Here is a 19,830-nt window from a genome sequence, read left to right as displayed (position 1 = left end):
AGCAACCAGAACAAATCCACTGCAATAAAGGAGCCTTGTAAAGAAATAAAAAGAATAATCCGTCCATCCATTGAACAGGTTGGTCCCCTGGCTGCCTCGTGATCTCAAAGTTTTCTTTGTTTCCTGCACTCAAAGTAAATATTGTTCTGAAAATCCACAAAGGATTTACTGAAAGCATTGGGGGAAATCCTTACATTCAAATATGGCCACTGAAATGTGAAAGCTTTGAAATACTTAAATAACTAGCAAACAGTCAAATGTAAAATGCATGTTAAGCTGCAACAGTAACATAAAAGAGTAAAAGAAATGGTGTATGCAATAAATATAAATAAACTAACGTGAGACTAATGACTTAAGAACTTATGACTAATGTGGCAACAGCAGCTATTTTAATTCCAAGCACCTGTTAGACCTTTTTACCGCTGACGTCAAGATTATATCACAGTGTTAGCTGGAGGCAAAACAAAAGGAAAGACTGCAGGCGAACACGAATCACCTCGAATCACCACGAATCAGGTCAAATGTCATCCAAGATGTCATCTTGCTGTGTTGTTCCGTGCTAGAATCGATATTGGATTCCTTTGAGATGATACACTGTGATCCAAGGCTCTAGCGAGCTACAATATTGACAAAGCGCTTCAGAGTCGGAGAGAAAATGTTGCTAAGAGGCTATACTGTTAGAGGTTGAGAGATGGAGCACTCTTGGGCTCTTCCTCTGCGACCTCTCTGCCTCACTCCTCACCGCTAGGAGACGACCTCGCCAGGAGGAGGGCAGGCCGGAGACGGAAACTAGCGAGTCAATTTGCCAGCTCTGGAGACGGAAAAGCTAGCCAACTAACTAACTAGTTAGTTAGCTAGTTAGCTAGCTAACGGCTGTCCTCTAGAAAGCTTCCGTCTGCTTTTCCCAAAGCAAAGCAGTCTATCAGCGGCATACGGCGTCGGCTAATATAGTCCCGTTGGTTCACGTTAACAACCAGGAACACTCGCAGTCCTGGAGTGTGAGTGACTGAAACATTTTGAGATAAACTCCATTATGAAAAAACAAGCCAACAAAACTCGCTCGCCATTGTGTTCAGATAAATATTTGCCTCCATATACGACCACAAACATATGTCACCATGTTTACGAACAGCCTATCACGATCACAAATTGGGTCTTTGGAAGCAATCTGTGAATTCCTACACGATAAATGTCTGTTTTGCTTTAATGGCAGTATGACCATCTGTACTGTGTTTTCTTTGCATGTGACCTTTGGAGAAAAAATAAAAATAAAGACATGGTAACGATAGGAAATGTGCACACTGTGATTCCCAGCGTGCACGGCTGGTGTGTTGACTTTCATTGATTCTTACTGACACCCAAAGTGAAGCAGGAGTCATTCGGTGAGTCCTGCAAATCTGGTGTTTCAGGCTTTTAGCAAATAAGCGAGAGACACTTCACTAAACATTTCAATAATCATCTTCTGCAGTCTGAGATTCCAAATTGTATCACACGCTACAAATGAATTGTTACTGGAATTTAATCTTTGATCTAATCAAACTCACCAAAATGACATAAAGAACTGTGACACTGCAGGCCAACTGATGAGTCGTGTCTGGGAAATGATCACTGATCAATCGTGTTGCAAATAATAATTATAAACTAACCTTATATGGACTTTTATAAACGATAACTTCTGCCCTCGTCCTCCTTCAGGCCCCCCAACTCGGCACTCTGATGGGTGTCTACATGCCGTGCATCCAGAACATCTTCGGAGTCATCCTCTTCCTCAGGATGACCTGGTTGGTGGGAATCGGAGGCGTCGTCGGGACCTTCGTCATCGTCTTCATGTGCTGTACCACAGTGAGTGTTTTATTTTAGCCCTCTGTTGCGGCACATAAAAGTCTCATTACCAAGTGACCTTAAACTGAGGAGCAGCAGATAGTGTACAGGTATCTAATGAGCTGTGCAGTACTAAAAGATACCAGATGTTCACTATTATACCTTCAGATAATATATATTTGTCTCTCATGGGAAATTTTGTTTACATAAAGCGGCTATCACTTTGATACCGTATCTGTGGCTGGTTTAGGCCAATGCAGCCTTTTTATATGACTTGTAAATGACCTTCATGTGTCAGGTATTCTCTGGATTAGCCAAAAACATCTGGTTATTTTATCCATAAATGCTCCCTCAGCTCAGGAAAATGTGCTATATCAATACATGTGGTCAATATCAGGGCCATAATTCTCTTCTCTCCCATCCCGAAGCACTAAGTTTGCAGCACTAATTAGTTTGTCCAGCATCTTTCTGTCTGAAGCTGAGATTAAATGGCCCCACAGACAACTGCAGGGAGTGATGGATTCTCTTTCAGACTCCCTGAATAATGTTTGTCTCCTCAGTAGGTAAAGTCAATTTGGGCTCTGCAAAGCATTTCTTAGATTAGTTAGAATGTATATGCACCTTTACATTCCCACTCTCACTGAAGATATACATCTAGAAGAATTGTATTCTCTTCTTCTTTTGTTTTTTAATGAAAAGGCTGAGTAATTTCCTTAAAACACCTGGGCATTGTAGCTTTTGGCAAATGCTACTCAACAGGAGTAAATGGTGCATTCTTGAGACTATATCCAGCTGCTAGTGAGTATTTACAGCAGCAGAATGGTGGATGTGGGATCGACGATAAACTTCAGAGCCCGTTTTCATGGCAATGAAGGAACACATCAATCAGTAAAACATGTTGGCTCAGTAATGTTTTTTTTATTGTTTTCGGAGGTTTATGCCAATACTGACCTTACCGGTTAGTGGGATCAAGTTATAAACCTCAAACTCACACACAATAACATAACTCCAGGTTAAGAGTTGAAGAATTATATTGCCTTTGGGAAAAAATAACTATCTTTACTTGCTAAAGTGGAAATATTGATCCTGCTTCAAACCCCACAAGTCCTTATGTAGGCAGCGTTTTATGGGAGGAAGTTTTATCTTATTTTATCTAGTTTGATCACACTGCCCATTGGGGGAGTTTAATGTTGCTGGAACTGCAGTCACAGTGGCTATGAAGACTTTTTTAAATTGTGTTGTACTTAAACAAGGTATGCAGAAAGAAGGAAGCTGCCCCCTGTGTGTCGCTTCGGTTGTAAAAACGCTGCACATTCGATCTGGTAAAAGAACAAAATGGACGATGACACACTGTGATGTTCCCTAGTTCCCATTAATGTCAGAGGCTGTCATGTGTCAGAGCGACTTTGGTGTTGGACAGACACCCAGTTGTGGCCTTGAGACTCGAATTACAAAACACACTGTCCCACAGGATCGACAGGGCCGCTGTCAGTGATCTGAGTGGCTGTTACACTCTGATTGTGTTTGACTTGTTTCATGCCTTTGATTGTCAGGGAACATATAATGTGCCTCCTCACTGAATGCCCAACATGTTATCGATTCAAGAGAAAGGAACGTGAATGCATCTCACCACATCCCCTATCAGCTATTAAATATCTACACGCAACAAAACCTTTCTTATGTTCTCGTACACGGCAGTTTAATCAAACTGTGCCGTGTATCAGCTGTCAGCGCGGTGTGTCGTTCTGTTTGCAGCGTGCTTTGTGGCAGAACTGTATGTTGGCATGTCTGTGTGTTTGTGCAGCCTAGATTCTCCTCCAGCACGGAGTGTATTTATAGAACAACCCCCTCAAATCCAAACCATAGCAAAGTTGCCTGCACAGACACACAGGCAATATGCTTCCCAATCATGTTTCTCTGTGACAGTGTAGAGAGGGCTTTGAAACGGCGTACTGAGGGAAAGCAGTATCTTTTTTTATTTTATTTTACTAGTCTTATTTAATTGTTGTGCTCATTTGAAAACTGATCCATTTTTTTTTCAGGGATGATATGTTCATCCTTTCCATGGATATTAAAAACTGTAAAATGACTGCTAATTAATTGCAATAACGGATTTTTGAATGTATATTGTATCATTTCTAATACTGTGTTTCATTGGTGAATGTGAAATCACAAATTGTATCCCAGTGTAATTGTCGATATACCTATTTTCTATAACAGGAAAAGATATTTCGTGGATTATTTTCTGTTTTGTGCAAAAAACAGCTTCAAAGTGTGCAGTAAAAGCACAAATAAGTCAAATATAAACTATAAATGAAGCTGGTTCAGACAGAAATTAGTGCAAACACAGATTCTATGCAAAATGTCTCATGCTCGCACACACACAGACATTTCTTTACATGTCACATACAGAGGGATATTTAATCCATTAAACATATAGTCGGTTCCCCTGTTCATTTTTTTCTTACCATTTCTTTCCTTCACACAAACACACACACACACACACACACACACACACACACACACACACACACACACACACACACACACACACACACACTTTTTCTTATCAGTCACACCGAGCTCATTGCAGAGCCCTGGGGGCGATAAGCCTGAGCGTGAACGGTGTGTGTGAGAAACCCCCACCTCTCTTCTCCTGAGCTCCTTACATAACACATAACCACCCAGCCCTCCAGGGGTTGCCACACCGCAGGAGTGTGTGTGTGTGTGTGTGTGTGTGTGTGTGTGTGTGTACATACATGTACGCAGCAATCCCCACTTTTTGTGAAATCCACAAGACTTGAAGTGGGAAGGGATAACGCACGCTGCAAAGCTCAATACAATACAGCCCATGTTTTATTCACATTTACGCATGATGGGATATCACTGACGCAGCACTTTTCATTAGATGCTCAATCACAGCGGCACGTATCTGCAACTGTCGAACACTTACGCCGTTATCTTTCCATCACGCAACATTTTGACAGGACACTAACGAGCCTGCTCACATTCTGGGAGTCGTTATTCTATGAGGAATGTAACAGCTCTGACACATTATATACCATTAACGGTGAAATTATACACACAATCATTTTAAAAGTCAGTGAATGAGCGTGGACGGCATTCTCCAAGCTGATATATTCCAACGTAGCACTGCACGTGTTTATTTTTAGCCCCGATAATGAATGCAGGCTTGTCACCGAGATTAAATGAGGTTTAATATTCTAGATGGAAAGTCATCTGTTGTTTGGCCTTCCTCATTACTTCCAGGTCTTGAATCCAAATGCTGCAAGGGGAAGGGTGGTCTGCCCTCTGTCGTGACTCATTTAAATGCTAAGGATGCTTTTCTTCCTTCATCCCTTTCATTTTTTCCTCTCATCTCAATTTCTCTACCCCTTTTTTTTATTTTACTGTCTCATTATTTCCGCTCCTCCTCCTCCCGTCTGCTTCCTCTCCCTCTCTTTTCACCTACCGTCCAATTTTGATGCTGCTTTGCCACCTCTCTCCTCCGCCTCGCTCAAGCAGCTGCATCTCGTCCTCTTGTGCTCGGTCTCCATCCCCCAATGTCGGGCTGAAAGTAAAAAAACACCTCCATCTCCTTCACCTGACACTTTTGCCTTCTGCAGGATACCATCCACAGGGACTTCAAGTGATGAACAGCACACTGGAAATAAACTTCTACTGTACCTTTTTTGTATGTGATTTGATGAAGTTGTACTCGACAAAACTTCTGCATTTGTATAGCGAAGCATGTTAATGAAGCACGCTCTCAGGGCAGTGTGGAAACTCCATTCCTGTCAAAACCAATTTCCACTCAAATCCGAGGTCGACTAAAGGCCAAATCAGAGTTTGACTGTAGCTCTGGGAAGAAACAGACTTTAAGTGTCCTTTGCTGTCAGCGTCACGGGTATATCAGCAGACTTTTCTTAAAAAAATGAAAATGAGTTACTTCGCCAAATGCATTCCTCAGGCTCAGACGTAATCATGGCAGCTTAGCAATTATTCAACTTTCACCAGCATTCACACTGCCTTGGAAGGAAATCACCCTTTTTGTCAGATATGTAACCTCACATGAACAAGACAGATGGAGAGGCGGCATAATCTGACGTCGTCTACGGGCACGCTTTGAGGCCAGAGGGCGTGTGGGTGCATGGTGAGTTTAGAGGTGTAGGCGCTGACTCCAAGCTTCCTAGAGAAAGATGGTTTTAGCAAACCAGACCAGTACGGTGTATGCTCTATCAGAGAAAATCTCAAACACAGTTTTAGGTTGTCTGCACTGCAACGATAAGGATGCTGCACTACCTGCCCACTCCAGCAGAACACTGCTGCCTCCAGAGCAGTCCGCCAATCTGGTGGTGATTCAGACATGAGGTCATCGGGTAGTTGGGCTCTTTGCCCATCAATCATGTGACCAGGGGAAATAAATTATACAAAAAGAGGTAAAATGTTAGTGTTAAATTTGAGATAGTTAATCTACATGTCAAGTTCTTTTACACTTACACACGACAGCAAATCAAAGTGTGACCTTCTGAGATCAGTGCGAACGGTGCAGGACGGTCAGAGTGATGTTCTGTTTGTGACAGCAGGTGATTGATATCATGTGTTAATAACCCTGTCTGCAGGGACGCCCAGAGGAGTTGTGTGGAATAAAAGTAGGGCACATCTAAAAGAAATAGAAAGTTGGCGAAATAGGATTTCATAAATATAAAAATAAATAAAAAACTAATCTGCTAGACGCATGTCAAGAAAATGACCGACCATCAGTAATTAACCCGAGGATAGAAATGAAATAACCAATCTCTCTCCCTGCCTGCAGAGACTAAATGCTTGAGTGAGTTTGTGCATCCTATCTGTAGCTTGTTATGTCTGGACCGTATAACTGTCTTGCGGACTGTTAACATTTGCAAACAAAAATGTCTCACACAAGTATTTGTTTGTTCAGACCTTCATCAGGCAAATGATTTGTAACAATGAATAGCTATTTTAAATACTGAGTGGCTGTCAGAACGCATCCACACATTTCAGACCTCATGCTCAATAGAAAGGCATGAATGCCAAACACCAATTTACTTTATGGCAAGAACCAATTTCAAATAATGAGCTCCACAAATGTGCCCCAAAATGCTTACAATATATGAGTCGATTCCAATTAATCTAATGTTTAAAAGACCCAAAGGCTAAAAAGGCCATTATTTTTCCAGAATATTGTAATTTGAAAGGCTATATGTAGTAGGCAAAGGAAAAAAAAACATAAATAAATAGAAACCTCTGACTGTTTATGGAAGTAAACAAGTTAGTAGGACATGCTAATGTTTCCAGTTTACGTTTGAGAGAAGAAACACACTTTTTAATCCATTCTTCCACTTTTTTGATGTTTTAAAAGGTTAACAAAATGAAATCACCCTCCAGACTCACAATGGCCGGTCATGGATTTTAATTATAATGATACATGCTTTTTTTGTACTTTTCTGAAAAGGAATGTATGACTCCTTTCTATTGCCTTTTACCCTGACCATTACCTAAATATATGTAATCCCGTGCGAGCATCAGGCATGCTAGACTGTACTAGTTCATCTAAACCATGTTATTCCATTGGTGGCTGCTCCGTACAGTCGTGTGGTGATTCAGTGACTCGGTATGCGACGGACTGCCTCTGCGTCGGCTGCTGCCCGCATCAGATAAAACACTTAAACAATTACTGTCTTATCTGCTGTGGTGGGAGAAGAGCTTGTGGCCTCATTATGACCAGATTAGAGCCAGAAACAGAGCCCAGTCCCACTCATTCTTCACTCCTCTTCGTCAGTCCACCGGGCCCTCAGGTGACACTGACCACATTACAGTCTTCACAGAGACGGACGTAATGATAGTATAACATAACCGGCTGGGACTCGCCAGACCTTTCTTCCATTATAAGTCCCACTTTTTTATTGCTGGCTCAAATTACCAATGTTGTGTCTTCATCTTCAGGGATTGCAGTGCAAGAAAACAACAATGACAATTAACATCTATTGTATATGGCATGTATAAAATCGAAAGTTATAAACAGTCAACTTAACTAGAAATGAAATCTGTAATAAAAAAAACACTTTAAACAACATTCATAACAAAAATGTATTAGAGTTGAGCATACAAAAAGAAGCCCCAAATAAATGGAAATACAGTTCTTTACAACTAAACAAGCCCAAATTGAGCTGGAGCTGTGACCGCATCATGCATGCACGCATTGGCACATAAGCAGTTACACCCCCTTTTGTTACAGTCCTCTCGCTGCCACACAACCTTGTTCTGTAAATGAACACAAACACAAACACACACCTAAACACTAAACTCCGTGCCAAATCTCAGCCTCTTGGGGCGAAAACTGTAGCCGCCAAAGGATGGGGAAACTGAGCCGTAGAGCTGCTGGTCACAGCTAAAATGTTTTAATACACTTAAAAGTCCCCCATCGTCCTCTCAAGTTGGTATGTTTCTCTGTGATCACTCTAAATGTCAGTTGATGACATTTGACTATGAGTATGATTTTGTAACATCACAACTAGTCTGGAAGTCAATCATTGGTCCAATATGCATCTTAAACAAGTGTTTTGGAAACTTGAAACCTCCAGATCACAAACACTGAGAGTAAAGTGCAGAAGGAGACGACTTGTGTCCACGAGTTTACCTTCTATCCTTGCATATCCGTAGTCTCGGATATAATTTAAAGAATTTTGAACAGGGTACTTATCATGTAGACATAAAGTTTTTTTCTTGTGTTTTATTATTTGTCTGGAGGGGATCTTTAACAATAATAAACATTCAAACTCTATCTGCGATTGCACGTTACTTATCAGCTGACGCATACACCGAACTATATTCTGTGATTAGTTCAAATCATTTGATGCATCTGTCAGGCTCGTATTCATAATCCATGAATTCAAAAGTAGTTTGGTCAATTGTTCCCTATTTTGCAGTCAGTTTCTGCAGATAACAGAGTAGATGGCTCATGGCTGTCATTGTTGATATTTTAATTACCCAGTTTGTTTTATGTACCACTGATGTGCTGCTGTAAAATATGTAATATATATTTTATATATATATATATAACCCATCTCATACTGAATACGTACATCACATTTCTCTTCGCAAATGTGAAAGCTTTCATAAACTGAATCAGTAACAGCTGTATGAAGATATTGTGGGCTATTAAAAAAGCACATTTTAGAACATTGAAACTGTGACTAAAACAATAATTGCAATAGCAAGCAATGGCACAATAAAAATGGAAAAGATATTACAGCAGCGAGAAGAGAAAAAGAGAAAGTATAATAGGAGATGGAACTGATTCCAGCTGCCTGCCCTCACATCTCCTCGCGCTTCTCTTAATGTCTCCGTCCCTCCCTTTCATGTGCAGAAAATGTAAAAAGACACTCAGGAATTCAACAATAGCGTTTGAAAGAATGATGAAATCTTAACGCTGTCTTTGTTATGTCACACACACACACACACACACACACACACACACACACACAATACCCCTCTCGCATTCTCTATTTCTCACTTTGTCATTTGTTATTTTTCTGGCCAATTCTTCCATTCTCTGTCTGCATTTCTTTCTCTCTCTCTGTCTCTCTCTGTCTCTCTCTGTGTGTCTCTCTCTCTCTCTCTCTCTCTCTCTCTCTCTCTCTCTCTCTCTCTCTCCCTCTATCTCTGCAGGGCAGGGGAAGCTGTGTGTGTTGCATGCATCTACTGAACTCCATCAGAGCATGCCCTTACTTTTCTGCCGGCGTTTTTTTTTCTCCTTTCCTCTCTCAGCACCGGAGTTACATTAGAGCTGTGGTTGGCGCTCAGAATGTGCTCTGACAGTTGTTGACAGGCCTGGTGGCATTATTGTTTATCTAATCAACAACCAGCCGGCTTCTGCATTGCTGTAAATTGGTGTTGTCCTCACGCAATCTCACAGGTTATGTTGATGTTGTTTACCACAGGCCTGACGCTGATATAATGGGCATCACTGGGAGGAAATGAAAATATGAATTCACTTCCAAAAGTGTCTGACAGAAAAGCGGACGGGATTTACACTAAATGAGGGGATGATTTTTCAGCTCGGCACAACGACTGAAATATCTCAACAACTATTGGATAGATTGTTGTTGATCTGGACTTTTCCTTTCGCACCACCAGCAGGCACAAGGATTGACAGATAAATAAGATATTTTACCTCATTTAACAACGTCAACTGCTTTTTAGTTGGAAATTTATTTTAGGACATTTAGAAAATAAAATGATGAACCCGCTCCATTCATTTATTTTGCTGTTATTTAAAATCCCAAGAATTAATTTTCATTGTGAATTTAAAAAAAGTTTGTTGAACTATATTATTATCCACAGATGAAAACCAATTATTTGTCATGCAGTGCATTTTGGTTTAATGAGATGAGAAACTCTTCGTATCCACAGACTATGCAGAATTTTCTAAATATGATTTAACGTTCTTCTTTCTGCTCCTCTGTCACCCCCCTCCCTTTCTGTGCAGACCATGCTGACTGCCATCTCGATGAGTGCCATCGCTACCAATGGAGTAGTGCCAGGTGGGTGAGCAGACGCTGGCACCACACAGTCATCACTGTTTGAGTCTGTCCGCTTCTAAAATTCTCTTTTCACTGATTGCTTTTGGCACATTACGCCCAGCGCAGCTTGATATCCCCAGAAACATTAAAAGCTTTAGTCTGGGGTCTTGTGCACTTTAACTTGTCGCCACGAAACGAAATTTACACAAAATAAAACGTCAGCCAAAAGCTTGAAACGTAAAACTGAATGTATGTATTTGTATCTGCATGCAGACACATTATGCAGGACAACTTTATTTTATAATGCGAGTTTACATAGTAATGACGGCCTGCGTCTTACCAGTCGGGTGCATACAGCAGGGGTCAGAGCAAATTACAGGCTTGTGGGAAAAGTGTGGAACTGTTCACCAATTATAACTGTCTCTGTTATAACTGGTACCAACCTTTATGCTGCTGCAAAGTGCTGATTACTGTCTATTTATTCATGCTTGGTAATTTATTTGCACACTGTTCGGAAATAGAAGCACTGTGTTAAAAACGCAATAATAAAAAAGATTAGTCACTGAAATGGCATAACCAGAATTACGACTATTTGAAAGCAATATGATTTAAGCAAAGCTTTATAATCACACAAAAACTAAGTCTTCAAAAATATAACCAATTCCTGGTGTGACAATCAATTAATAACAAATCAAAATTGCAAACATTAACTTGTTATAGCTTCGCAAACTTGGCAATTTCCTACTTTTTTGTTCTTATAAATGTAATACTTTGGGTTGAATACTGGCCGGGACACTGCTGGAGGCCCAAGTCGTATTACTGGAGGAAAGGGAGGCACAAGAAAATTAGAACCAGTACTGAGCGGAGCAGACGGTCAGTCCCCACTGCAATAAAGTTAGAGGTTTTCTTCTAACGGGGGACTAAGGGACTCTGGTGCTCGGGTTCACTACCACTTTTGTTCACAGGGACTGCCAAAATCAACACATAATTAAAGTGTCTTGTAGTAGCTTTCGACATTGATTTCTTGACTTGAAAATGAACAAATATATACATCAATGAAAATGTTGTGAATTGTTGTTTATTGAAATAGTGGCCTATTGTCACCGATACTCGATGCAGCTAGTTCAGTCACAATCAAACCAATATCCAATATCAGTATCGGTGCATCTCTATTCATTGCATTTCATTTATTTACAAACATACCTACATAAAAAAAACATGTATGTTAACATTGTTGTGTATTTGTGCAGCTGGAGGCGCCTACTACATGATATCCCGTTCGCTGGGCCCTGAGTTTGGGGGAGCGGTGGGGATCTGTTTCTATCTGGGGACCACCTTTGCTGGAGCCATGTACATCCTGGGGGCCATTGAGCTCCTCCTGGTGAGAAACATCCTCTCTCTTATTCTGTTACATCAACAGGGCGTCTGCTTTATCATTTCAATTGTTTAAGGGTTACATTTTTGTTCCCGCCACAATATTTACAGCGTGAGCCCACCAGGGGGCTCGGTGGTTTTGTAGGTGAGAGGTGAGTGACAACAGTTGAGATGTCACTTGAAAGAGTGTGTTGGAATAGTACCTTCTTCTTCAAATAAGGCATTGTAGATAAAAGGTGGTTTCAAGTTTCTTGCTCTTTATTGTCATATGCACAACAGCTACAGAGAAACTGTCGTTGGCAAAGAGAATCTTGGATCTCTGGCTCTGTTCAACAAATCACCCCAAAAAGTATAAAATCAATAAAAAAAAGGAGAAATAAAATAGTGTTAAAAGTTCAAGTTCAAGGCTAAAGTGTAAACCTAAATCAAATATAAATCAAAGTAATATAAAAGTAGACAGTGTCGCAAACCTTCGATTTATTCTGGATTCTGGTTAATAATTTCAAGAACAGCTGCCATGTTTTCTCAGACCAGAATTTAGAAGTAAAGACCACCAACGGCCCAGTGAGTGGGTTCATGTTGACGTGAGTAAAGGAGGACCTCTCTTTTGTGCATCCTATTTGAAACAACATCCATTTTAAGTCAATTCATGCACAGTTTAGCCAGAGCGCAATTAATGAAAGGGAAAATAATGGGATAGCTTTGCGAGGTTAGTGCAGGATGACCCCCTCAAATCACAGCTTTTCCCTCCCAGCAGTAAACTCTATAACATCCTATTTTGTCATGGTGATACACTCACCAAAGCCACTCTCAAGAGGAAGGTGATGTCATTGAGCATCAAGTTCAGAAGTGCCATGATCGAATATGAACCCTTAGATTCAATTATGTTGCTAATACATTAAAACGATTTGGTTCCATGTTGCTCCAGCCCAAAACCGGTGCCAATATTGGAAATGGTTCAATTATATGAGGCAAGGAGCCAAACACAACCAGCAGCAAAGAGGCATTCAAAAAACAATCACTGATGTCTACTGAGAATATGGGCACGCTTTCTTTCTCCTTTCTAAAAAAAAAAGTATCATTGATATGTTTCCTTTTTTCAAAGGAGGTAAGGCCTTTTCAGACAATCAGACTGAATGACCATTTTCGTTTTTCGTTCTACTTTTCAATTTGGCATTGTGCTCATGTTGGCCGGCGTCTGACTGATATGTCGGTTTCGATGGTGTCGTTTTGCAGTCAGACATCCACTTTCTTGCCAAGTTAGATGAGAAGATTAAGACCAATCTCATGTCCGTACGTTCAATATGAAGCTACTAACAGCCCGCCGCTAGTTAGTCGCTTAAAAAATCAGTAAAATAAATATATTACGTGGTAATTAATGAGCTTTAGACATCTGTTTCTTCCTGTTTCCAGTCTTTATGCTAAGATAAGCTAACCAGTATGACTTGATATTAAAGCAAATAAGTGAATTTAACAAAATGTCAAGCTTTTCCTTCACAATTGGTCACGACAATCAAATAAATATATATTTAAGATATGTAGAACAAACACTTATAATAATTGTTTTTACGTATATTTAAAAACAACAACTATATTCAAACAACTGACACAAAGACAGGATTAGAACTTGGAAAATATTTTTTATTTTTTTTTGCTTCACTGTGTATTTAAACGGTTTTCATCAAAGTCTAAATAAATGAGTAGAATTGAATCCAGGAAGAGTTTTTGATATCACTGTACCCTTGACAGCAGCATGCAGTGCAGCGTGATTGCTGTGGACAGGTGACACATCAGTGCATTGCAAAATAATGAAGAATTGGCAAAAATAATTCTCTCTATAAAACCCCTAATAAAAATAACACCCAGCACTGCATCACTGTGTGCCACATGCCTTTGAGAACATAGAGCTCTCCTTCAGTTTATTTTCCTCCTCAAAGCGCTTTGAAGCTATTTTCTTCTCAAGCTGAGTGTTCTTCAACGTGAATTTTGATCAGTTGACGAAATGCAGGGATCTTTCATCTCGATCTTCATTCCTCCTCCTCCTCTGCCTTTTATTCAGCACTCCTTCCACTGCAGTCCCCCTCTGTTGGGTAATTATGCAAATACTGCATTAGCGAGCGATCAAGACACTGGCGGAGTAACAAGACAATTCCTTGAAACAGCTCTCATCACTTTGGTCCACTGTTATCAACCTACCAGAGTGTGTTTTTTATTTTTGTATTCTTCCATTATTCTGCTTCTCGATGCCTCTAATGGATATGCAGAGTTTGATCATGCCCGGAGGTTAATTCTGTCTTCTGGGTCAAAGCTGGCTTAGTTTCCATTGTAAAATAACAATCCCTGCAGAATTGTAAGGAGCGGATCTGGAGAGGGCTGATTTGAATACGTTTCATCCTTCCACCCAAGCCAAGAACACAAACTGATGCTGCTATTTTAGGAAGCATGAACAGTTCACAGCGAAGCAGGAGATGTGTTTGCCTAGTGATAATGCTGTTCTTAGCACCAGATCACTTTCTTCAGCCAAATGACCAAAATGAACCACGACTCCCTGCTTGTTCTTCTCGATTTGATTTCCTCTTTATGGTGATTCAACTGTTTTGGGTGGAAACCAAATGATTACTTGGAAAAAAAGAGAAAAAAAAGAGACATTCCCATGGTTATGTAACGGCTTCGGCATGAATCATCTAAAGCTGATGACAGATACTGACGGGCTAATTAGGGGTTTACTGTTTTTATATATGATGGGACTATTCTTGGATTAACCCGTAGTAAAAGTGTAATAAAAGGCAGTTCATTTTGAATATTAATACCACGCTTGAGTTCTTTAATTAAGCTGAATTAAAATAGCAGAGTAGTTTTATGCTTCAAGCTCCAGTGGTGGGCTGTTAATGTGAGCGTCACGTGTTTTCACACTTCACAGAGTTGTCCTCCTCACTCACCTCACGCTTTTCTCACCTCTCTTTTAATATGTTTCGTCTATCTTATTTATTTATTTATTTTTACCCAGGGTGAAATTTATTAAATTCTGCAGTAAACAGTGAACTAGAGGAGCAGGCTTGTGACCTGATATCTGCGAGTTTAAATCCCCAGACAGGCTGGTAGAAAAGTGAGGAGGGAAAGTGGATGAGTAACACTCCCTGAGCAGCAACCACCATGATGCCCTTGAGCAACAATGAGATTGTACGAAACATTTATGAGAAGATTGCAGGTGTGATATCTCTGGATATATATATATATATATATATATATATATATATATATATATATATATATATATATATACAGGGGGGAAACAATAACATCCTTACCTTCTGCTTCAGATCTACATATGTCCCAAGGCGGCCATCTTTCCCCTCGAGGGCCTGGAGGGCCCAGAGGCAGAGGCCGCCCTGCTAAACAACATGCGCGTGTACGGGACCCTCCTCTTGACCTCCATGGCCACCGTGGTGTTTGTCGGCGTGAAGTACGTCAACAAGCTGGCCCTGGTGTTTCTGGCCTGCGTCATTCTCTCCATCCTGGCCGTCTACGCCGGCGTCATCATGACCGGAATCGATGCTCCGGATTTCCCGTAAGCAGCAACGACCAAGACAGTCCAACAGAATAAAAGCGTAGCCTCAAAAAACACAACTATAGTATAACCCCCACAGCCAGGCGCAGAAACACACCTGATGTATAAACAGAAGCGCACAACAGGCCACTACCTTGACAAATACTCAACTTGCTTTGACACATTTCCAGACTTGTTTCCCCCATGTGCCAATAACACTACAGTTGGTGCTGACCAGGTCTAATACTTTTAGACTTGTAGGTTAAGTTGGAGCTGAACCTGCTACACACTGATGTATAGTTGTTAAGAAGCTGATCAATCAACAGTTCCATGTAACCTAGACGTCTACCTTTCAACCCACTTTAACACATTTTAGCTCGAACGTCTGCACGTGGTTTAACCTGCAAAAAAACAAATTACATTCTTTGACTTCTTACTTAAACTTAGATTTTTTGCTATCTAAATTACTTTAGTTACTTGTTACAGAAGTGAGCAAATTAATCAAATTGAATGAAATCCGATTAAATGTGGCATTTTGTAATTTAAAGTATTATTATTGTTATTATAATTCTTATAACAATAATTATTATTATAATAAGTATTGTCTTTATTGTTTTAATTATTGCTGAGTTTTTTTGTTGTTGAGTTTTATTATTATTATTCCTATGATTGTTTGTATTATACAAGACGTCATCAACTCATTTTGTGCTTCTCCTCTCTCCAGTGTGTGTCTCTTGGGCAACCGCACTTTGGTTTGGAAGTCCTTCGACGTGTGTGCCAAGACCATTGAGTCGGCCAACGGGACAGTCACCACCCAGCTGTGGAACATGTTCTGTGACTCACCTTTCCTCAACGCTACCTGCGACAAGTACTTCTCAGCCAACAACGTGACCCAGATCCAGGGCATCCCGGGGATCACCAGTGGAATCCTAGCAGGTTAGTTTATCCAGTTTGGATCTGGTTGTGTGTCATTTTCATACAGTGAGCACACAGATACACACATCCATGTGCAGCACACAGGAAGTCTGTCTGTCTTTTGTCTTGGTATGTTGCTGAGTTACAACTAATGAACTAGCATGTTTGCATTTCCAGGAAAAAGGTTTTGTTAAAACTGAATTATTGTGCAACAGATGTATTAAAGCAGGTTATAGCTGTGTGTTTTGTATGGCTGGCTAATTTTCTGTTGTACAAACATCTGTAGTCAAATAGGGCATTAAGAGTAAATAAGGAATAAGGAAATGATTAAGGAAGCCTATCACTGATAAATAATAGATTTACTCAACATGCTAAATTGAATTAGAATAGTTTTTTTTCAATGTCTGTTATATAGAAAGAAGATATATAACTATCAGAGGGTCTGAAAGTCTTTCCAGGGAATGTGTTAAATGATAAAGTAAAGGGACCCTGACTGCAGCAGCACTTACATTCCTCAGCCCTGGGCGACCGGAAACCCCAGGCTACGAAAAGCCCAGAGCTAGCTTAACCTCGTTTCTGGCTATTAGTTATCACAGGGCTAACAGTAAGCCCCGTGTTAAGGATTCACGTTTGAAAACCAGAGCCCTATTAATATGTCTATAAAAAGATGGACGTTTTAATGTTATAACAAAAAGCCTTTGATGTCAGTTAGTCCGAGACTTCTACAACCAACTCGCTTCGCCAGTCACCTAGTAAAGGGGGTGAATACCTGTTTTATGACTGCAATGTATGGCCTGGCTCTTAAATGTCACAGTTCAAGCACTACAGTAGGTTCAGGTGGGAGGCGGCATATTTGAACTTGAATTTAAGCCTTTTGGAGCCTAGTGTTGCTTAAATTTACTCTGAAAATAACCCCCTGGAATGCATTTTGTTTTTGTAAAAACAAATATAGAGCACCAAAGTAATGATGTAAAAGTAGAAATAACTGAGAACTGCAAAGTTTAAGTAATCTAGGTCGTCTTAGATTCTCTCGACTCAATTCTTCTCTCGCCCATCCAGAGAACATGTTCGGGACCTACTATGAGAAAGGGGATCTGATTGTCAGAACTAACATGGACTCAGTGGAGGACCCGGACGACCCTCTGACCAACGCAAACAACTATGTGTTGGCCGACATCGCCAGCTTCTTTACGTTGCTGGTCGGCATCTACTTCCCTTCTGTGACAGGTGAAAATCTGGATTATTGATATTCTGCTGATATTCTTGTCCATGTTTGTATGTGTGTGAATCTCTTTGACCGTGTACGTGTTTGAATCTCCATTATCTGCTCTCAGGGATCATGGCTGGCTCCAACCGCTCTGGAGATCTGCGTGATGCCCAGAAGTCCATCCCCATTGGAACCATTGCAGCCATCACCACCACCTCCTTTGTCTGTATCCTCTCACTACTGCCCTCTGCAGGATAATAAGGGACACTGCACAGAGCAATTTTATAAAATATTTTTGTTTTCCACACAATTTTTATATTTAAGATTATGCTATTTATCAAATATATTATGCCAGAGAGGATGTTATATAAGTCAAATATGCTCTATACTAAGTATGACCTTGTTTATATTATATTCAACTGCATTGTCATTAGTGTACAAATACTGAAATTCAGTTTAGCACCTAAAAGCATTAAAGTGTAGACGTATGTATAGAATATGTACAAAATGCAGAATAAATAGAATTTGGAATAAACCGAAATAAATATAAATATACTATATCCAGTATGGGCAATGTGAAACATGTGCCACAGTTACAGTAGGAATACCAGACATCTAAAAGTACGAGAGGTATTCCAGCCAGATAGTCACTCAAATTGTGTTTTAAGCTCAGCGATGATGCGTCAGACACCACTGGTCCGATGTTGACAGGACTTGAAGCGACGGCGCTCTGTGGTTGCTTTGCTCTGCCGCAACACAAACACACTGATTGGCCTGCAGGGAGAACCATAATTAAAGGTCAACATTTTTAACTGTGAAAGGTCATCACTGCTACAATACCAGTCTGATTTTGACTGGGGGTATTGCATCGGTATGCCAGTATCGTTCATGGGAGAGGACGTTGACTCTCTTTTTCTAAAATGATGGTGGCATTACCAACATGAGCTAGTTTGTTTTTCACTCAAATACATACGAGTTCTCCAACATGTTCATGTTTTATTGAATATTAAATCTCATCTGCTCTAAAGGTATTACCGGTAAGCGGATGTAAAAGATGCTAGCACAGAAATGTAAAACTAAAGATTACTGAACATAAAAAAGAGGTGTATGAAACATAATTTGGCTGCACTTCAACAAACAGGCCTCTAACTCTGAAGCAGCCATCTTGAATGTCTTCCATGTATCTCGGAGTAATCAGCTTGGAGTCTAAACTAATTTGATTAGAGCGTCTAATCGCATCAGTGGGCTGCCTATGCAATCACAAGTTAATAAAGCAGAAGGCTATTAGTTATAATGTCAGTGATCTCTGAGATATTATCCTAAACAAAATCGATTGATGCCCTTTTTCAGCAAACACAGTTTATTGCTTTATCAGATTATTAAGTGCATCTTCAAATGGGAAGGTTGATGATGTAATCAAATCCCATCCATCACTAAACCAGTCTCATCTAAAGAACATTGACGACACCTGTCTATGAAATACTTTTACTTTCCTGATCCATAACTGCTTAGATATGTCCAGTGTGATTCTGTTTGGTGCCTGCATCGAGGGCGTGGTCCTCAGGGACAAGTAAGTCAATCCTTTGTTAGCCGAGTTAAACAACCCCGATTATTCTTTCCACAATATGCTTGCTATGAATAATGCAAAAAAACAAACATTGTGTGTGTGTGTTTTAAAATGGCAAACAACCTTTCCCCATCTTAAGGTTTGGAGAGGGAGTCCACGGGAATTTGGTGATTGGCACATTAGCTTGGCCGTCACCATGGGTGATCGTGATTGGCTCCTTCTTCTCCACCTGCGGGGCGGGGCTGCAGAGTCTGACGGGAGCTCCTCGTCTCATGCAGGCCATCGCCAAGGACGGCATCGTGCCCGCCCTGCGGGTCAGTCCGTCTCCTCGTTCACACCGTCTCCATTTTCCTCACCGTTCTAATGATTTTTTTTTTACACTCTGGGACAAACGGCACTCCGAGCAGACAATGAATGTGTCTTGTGTTGTCCCTGCAGATCTTCGGACATGCAAAGGCCAACGGAGAACCCACATGGTCCCTCCTGCTGACAGCTTGTATCTGTGAGATCGGCATCCTCATAGCTTCCCTGGATGCAGTAGCTCCCATCCTCTCCATGTGAGAACTGAGCCCTCTAATTAACTGACGTTTCTGAAGAGCCAACCGTGGGAGATCTCAGCGCAGCAAGTCTGCTGCTATCCCTTAAACCATTGGTTCTCAAATGGTACCCCTGGGGGTACTTGAAGGCACCCCAGGGGGTACATTTTTTAAAATTAGCATAAATTCAAAAAACCTTAGTTATTTAATACATATTCAATAATATAAGTGTAAGTTCTTAAACTGAATTGTATATATTCTATATTAAATCAGACACTGATGGTACAGCGCTGTGTATTACATAGTTTTTTCAACCA

The 19,830-nt window shown here is 40.5% G+C and overlaps 1 protein-coding gene across 1 annotated transcript in view; it reads left to right on the top strand.

The window, feature by feature from the left end:
• slc12a5a (solute carrier family 12 member 5a) overlaps nucleotides 1-19,830 on the top strand; it is a gene marked incomplete at both ends in the record, with an annotated part of 89,013 nt that overhangs the window by 61,809 nt on the left and 7,374 nt on the right. Inside the window, 10 exons of the mRNA XM_079217841.1 lie at nucleotides 1,696-1,842; nucleotides 10,334-10,388; nucleotides 11,618-11,748; nucleotides 15,062-15,309; nucleotides 16,013-16,224; nucleotides 17,263-17,430; nucleotides 17,538-17,636; nucleotides 18,923-18,980; nucleotides 19,117-19,291; nucleotides 19,416-19,534. Coding sequence (XP_079073967.1) covers nucleotides 1,696-1,842; nucleotides 10,334-10,388; nucleotides 11,618-11,748; nucleotides 15,062-15,309; nucleotides 16,013-16,224; nucleotides 17,263-17,430; nucleotides 17,538-17,636; nucleotides 18,923-18,980; nucleotides 19,117-19,291; nucleotides 19,416-19,534 — 1,412 coding nt within the window. The remainder of the gene's footprint in view (nucleotides 1-1,695; nucleotides 1,843-10,333; nucleotides 10,389-11,617; nucleotides 11,749-15,061; nucleotides 15,310-16,012; nucleotides 16,225-17,262; nucleotides 17,431-17,537; nucleotides 17,637-18,922; nucleotides 18,981-19,116; nucleotides 19,292-19,415; nucleotides 19,535-19,830) is intronic.

This window comes from Taurulus bubalis (assembly GCF_910589615.1).
Source record: "Taurulus bubalis genome assembly, chromosome: 5".
NCBI lineage: Eukaryota > Metazoa > Chordata > Actinopteri > Perciformes > Cottidae > Taurulus > Taurulus bubalis.
Note: the sequence above shows the minus strand (reverse complement) of the source record. Positions and strands in the feature narration are given on the sequence as shown.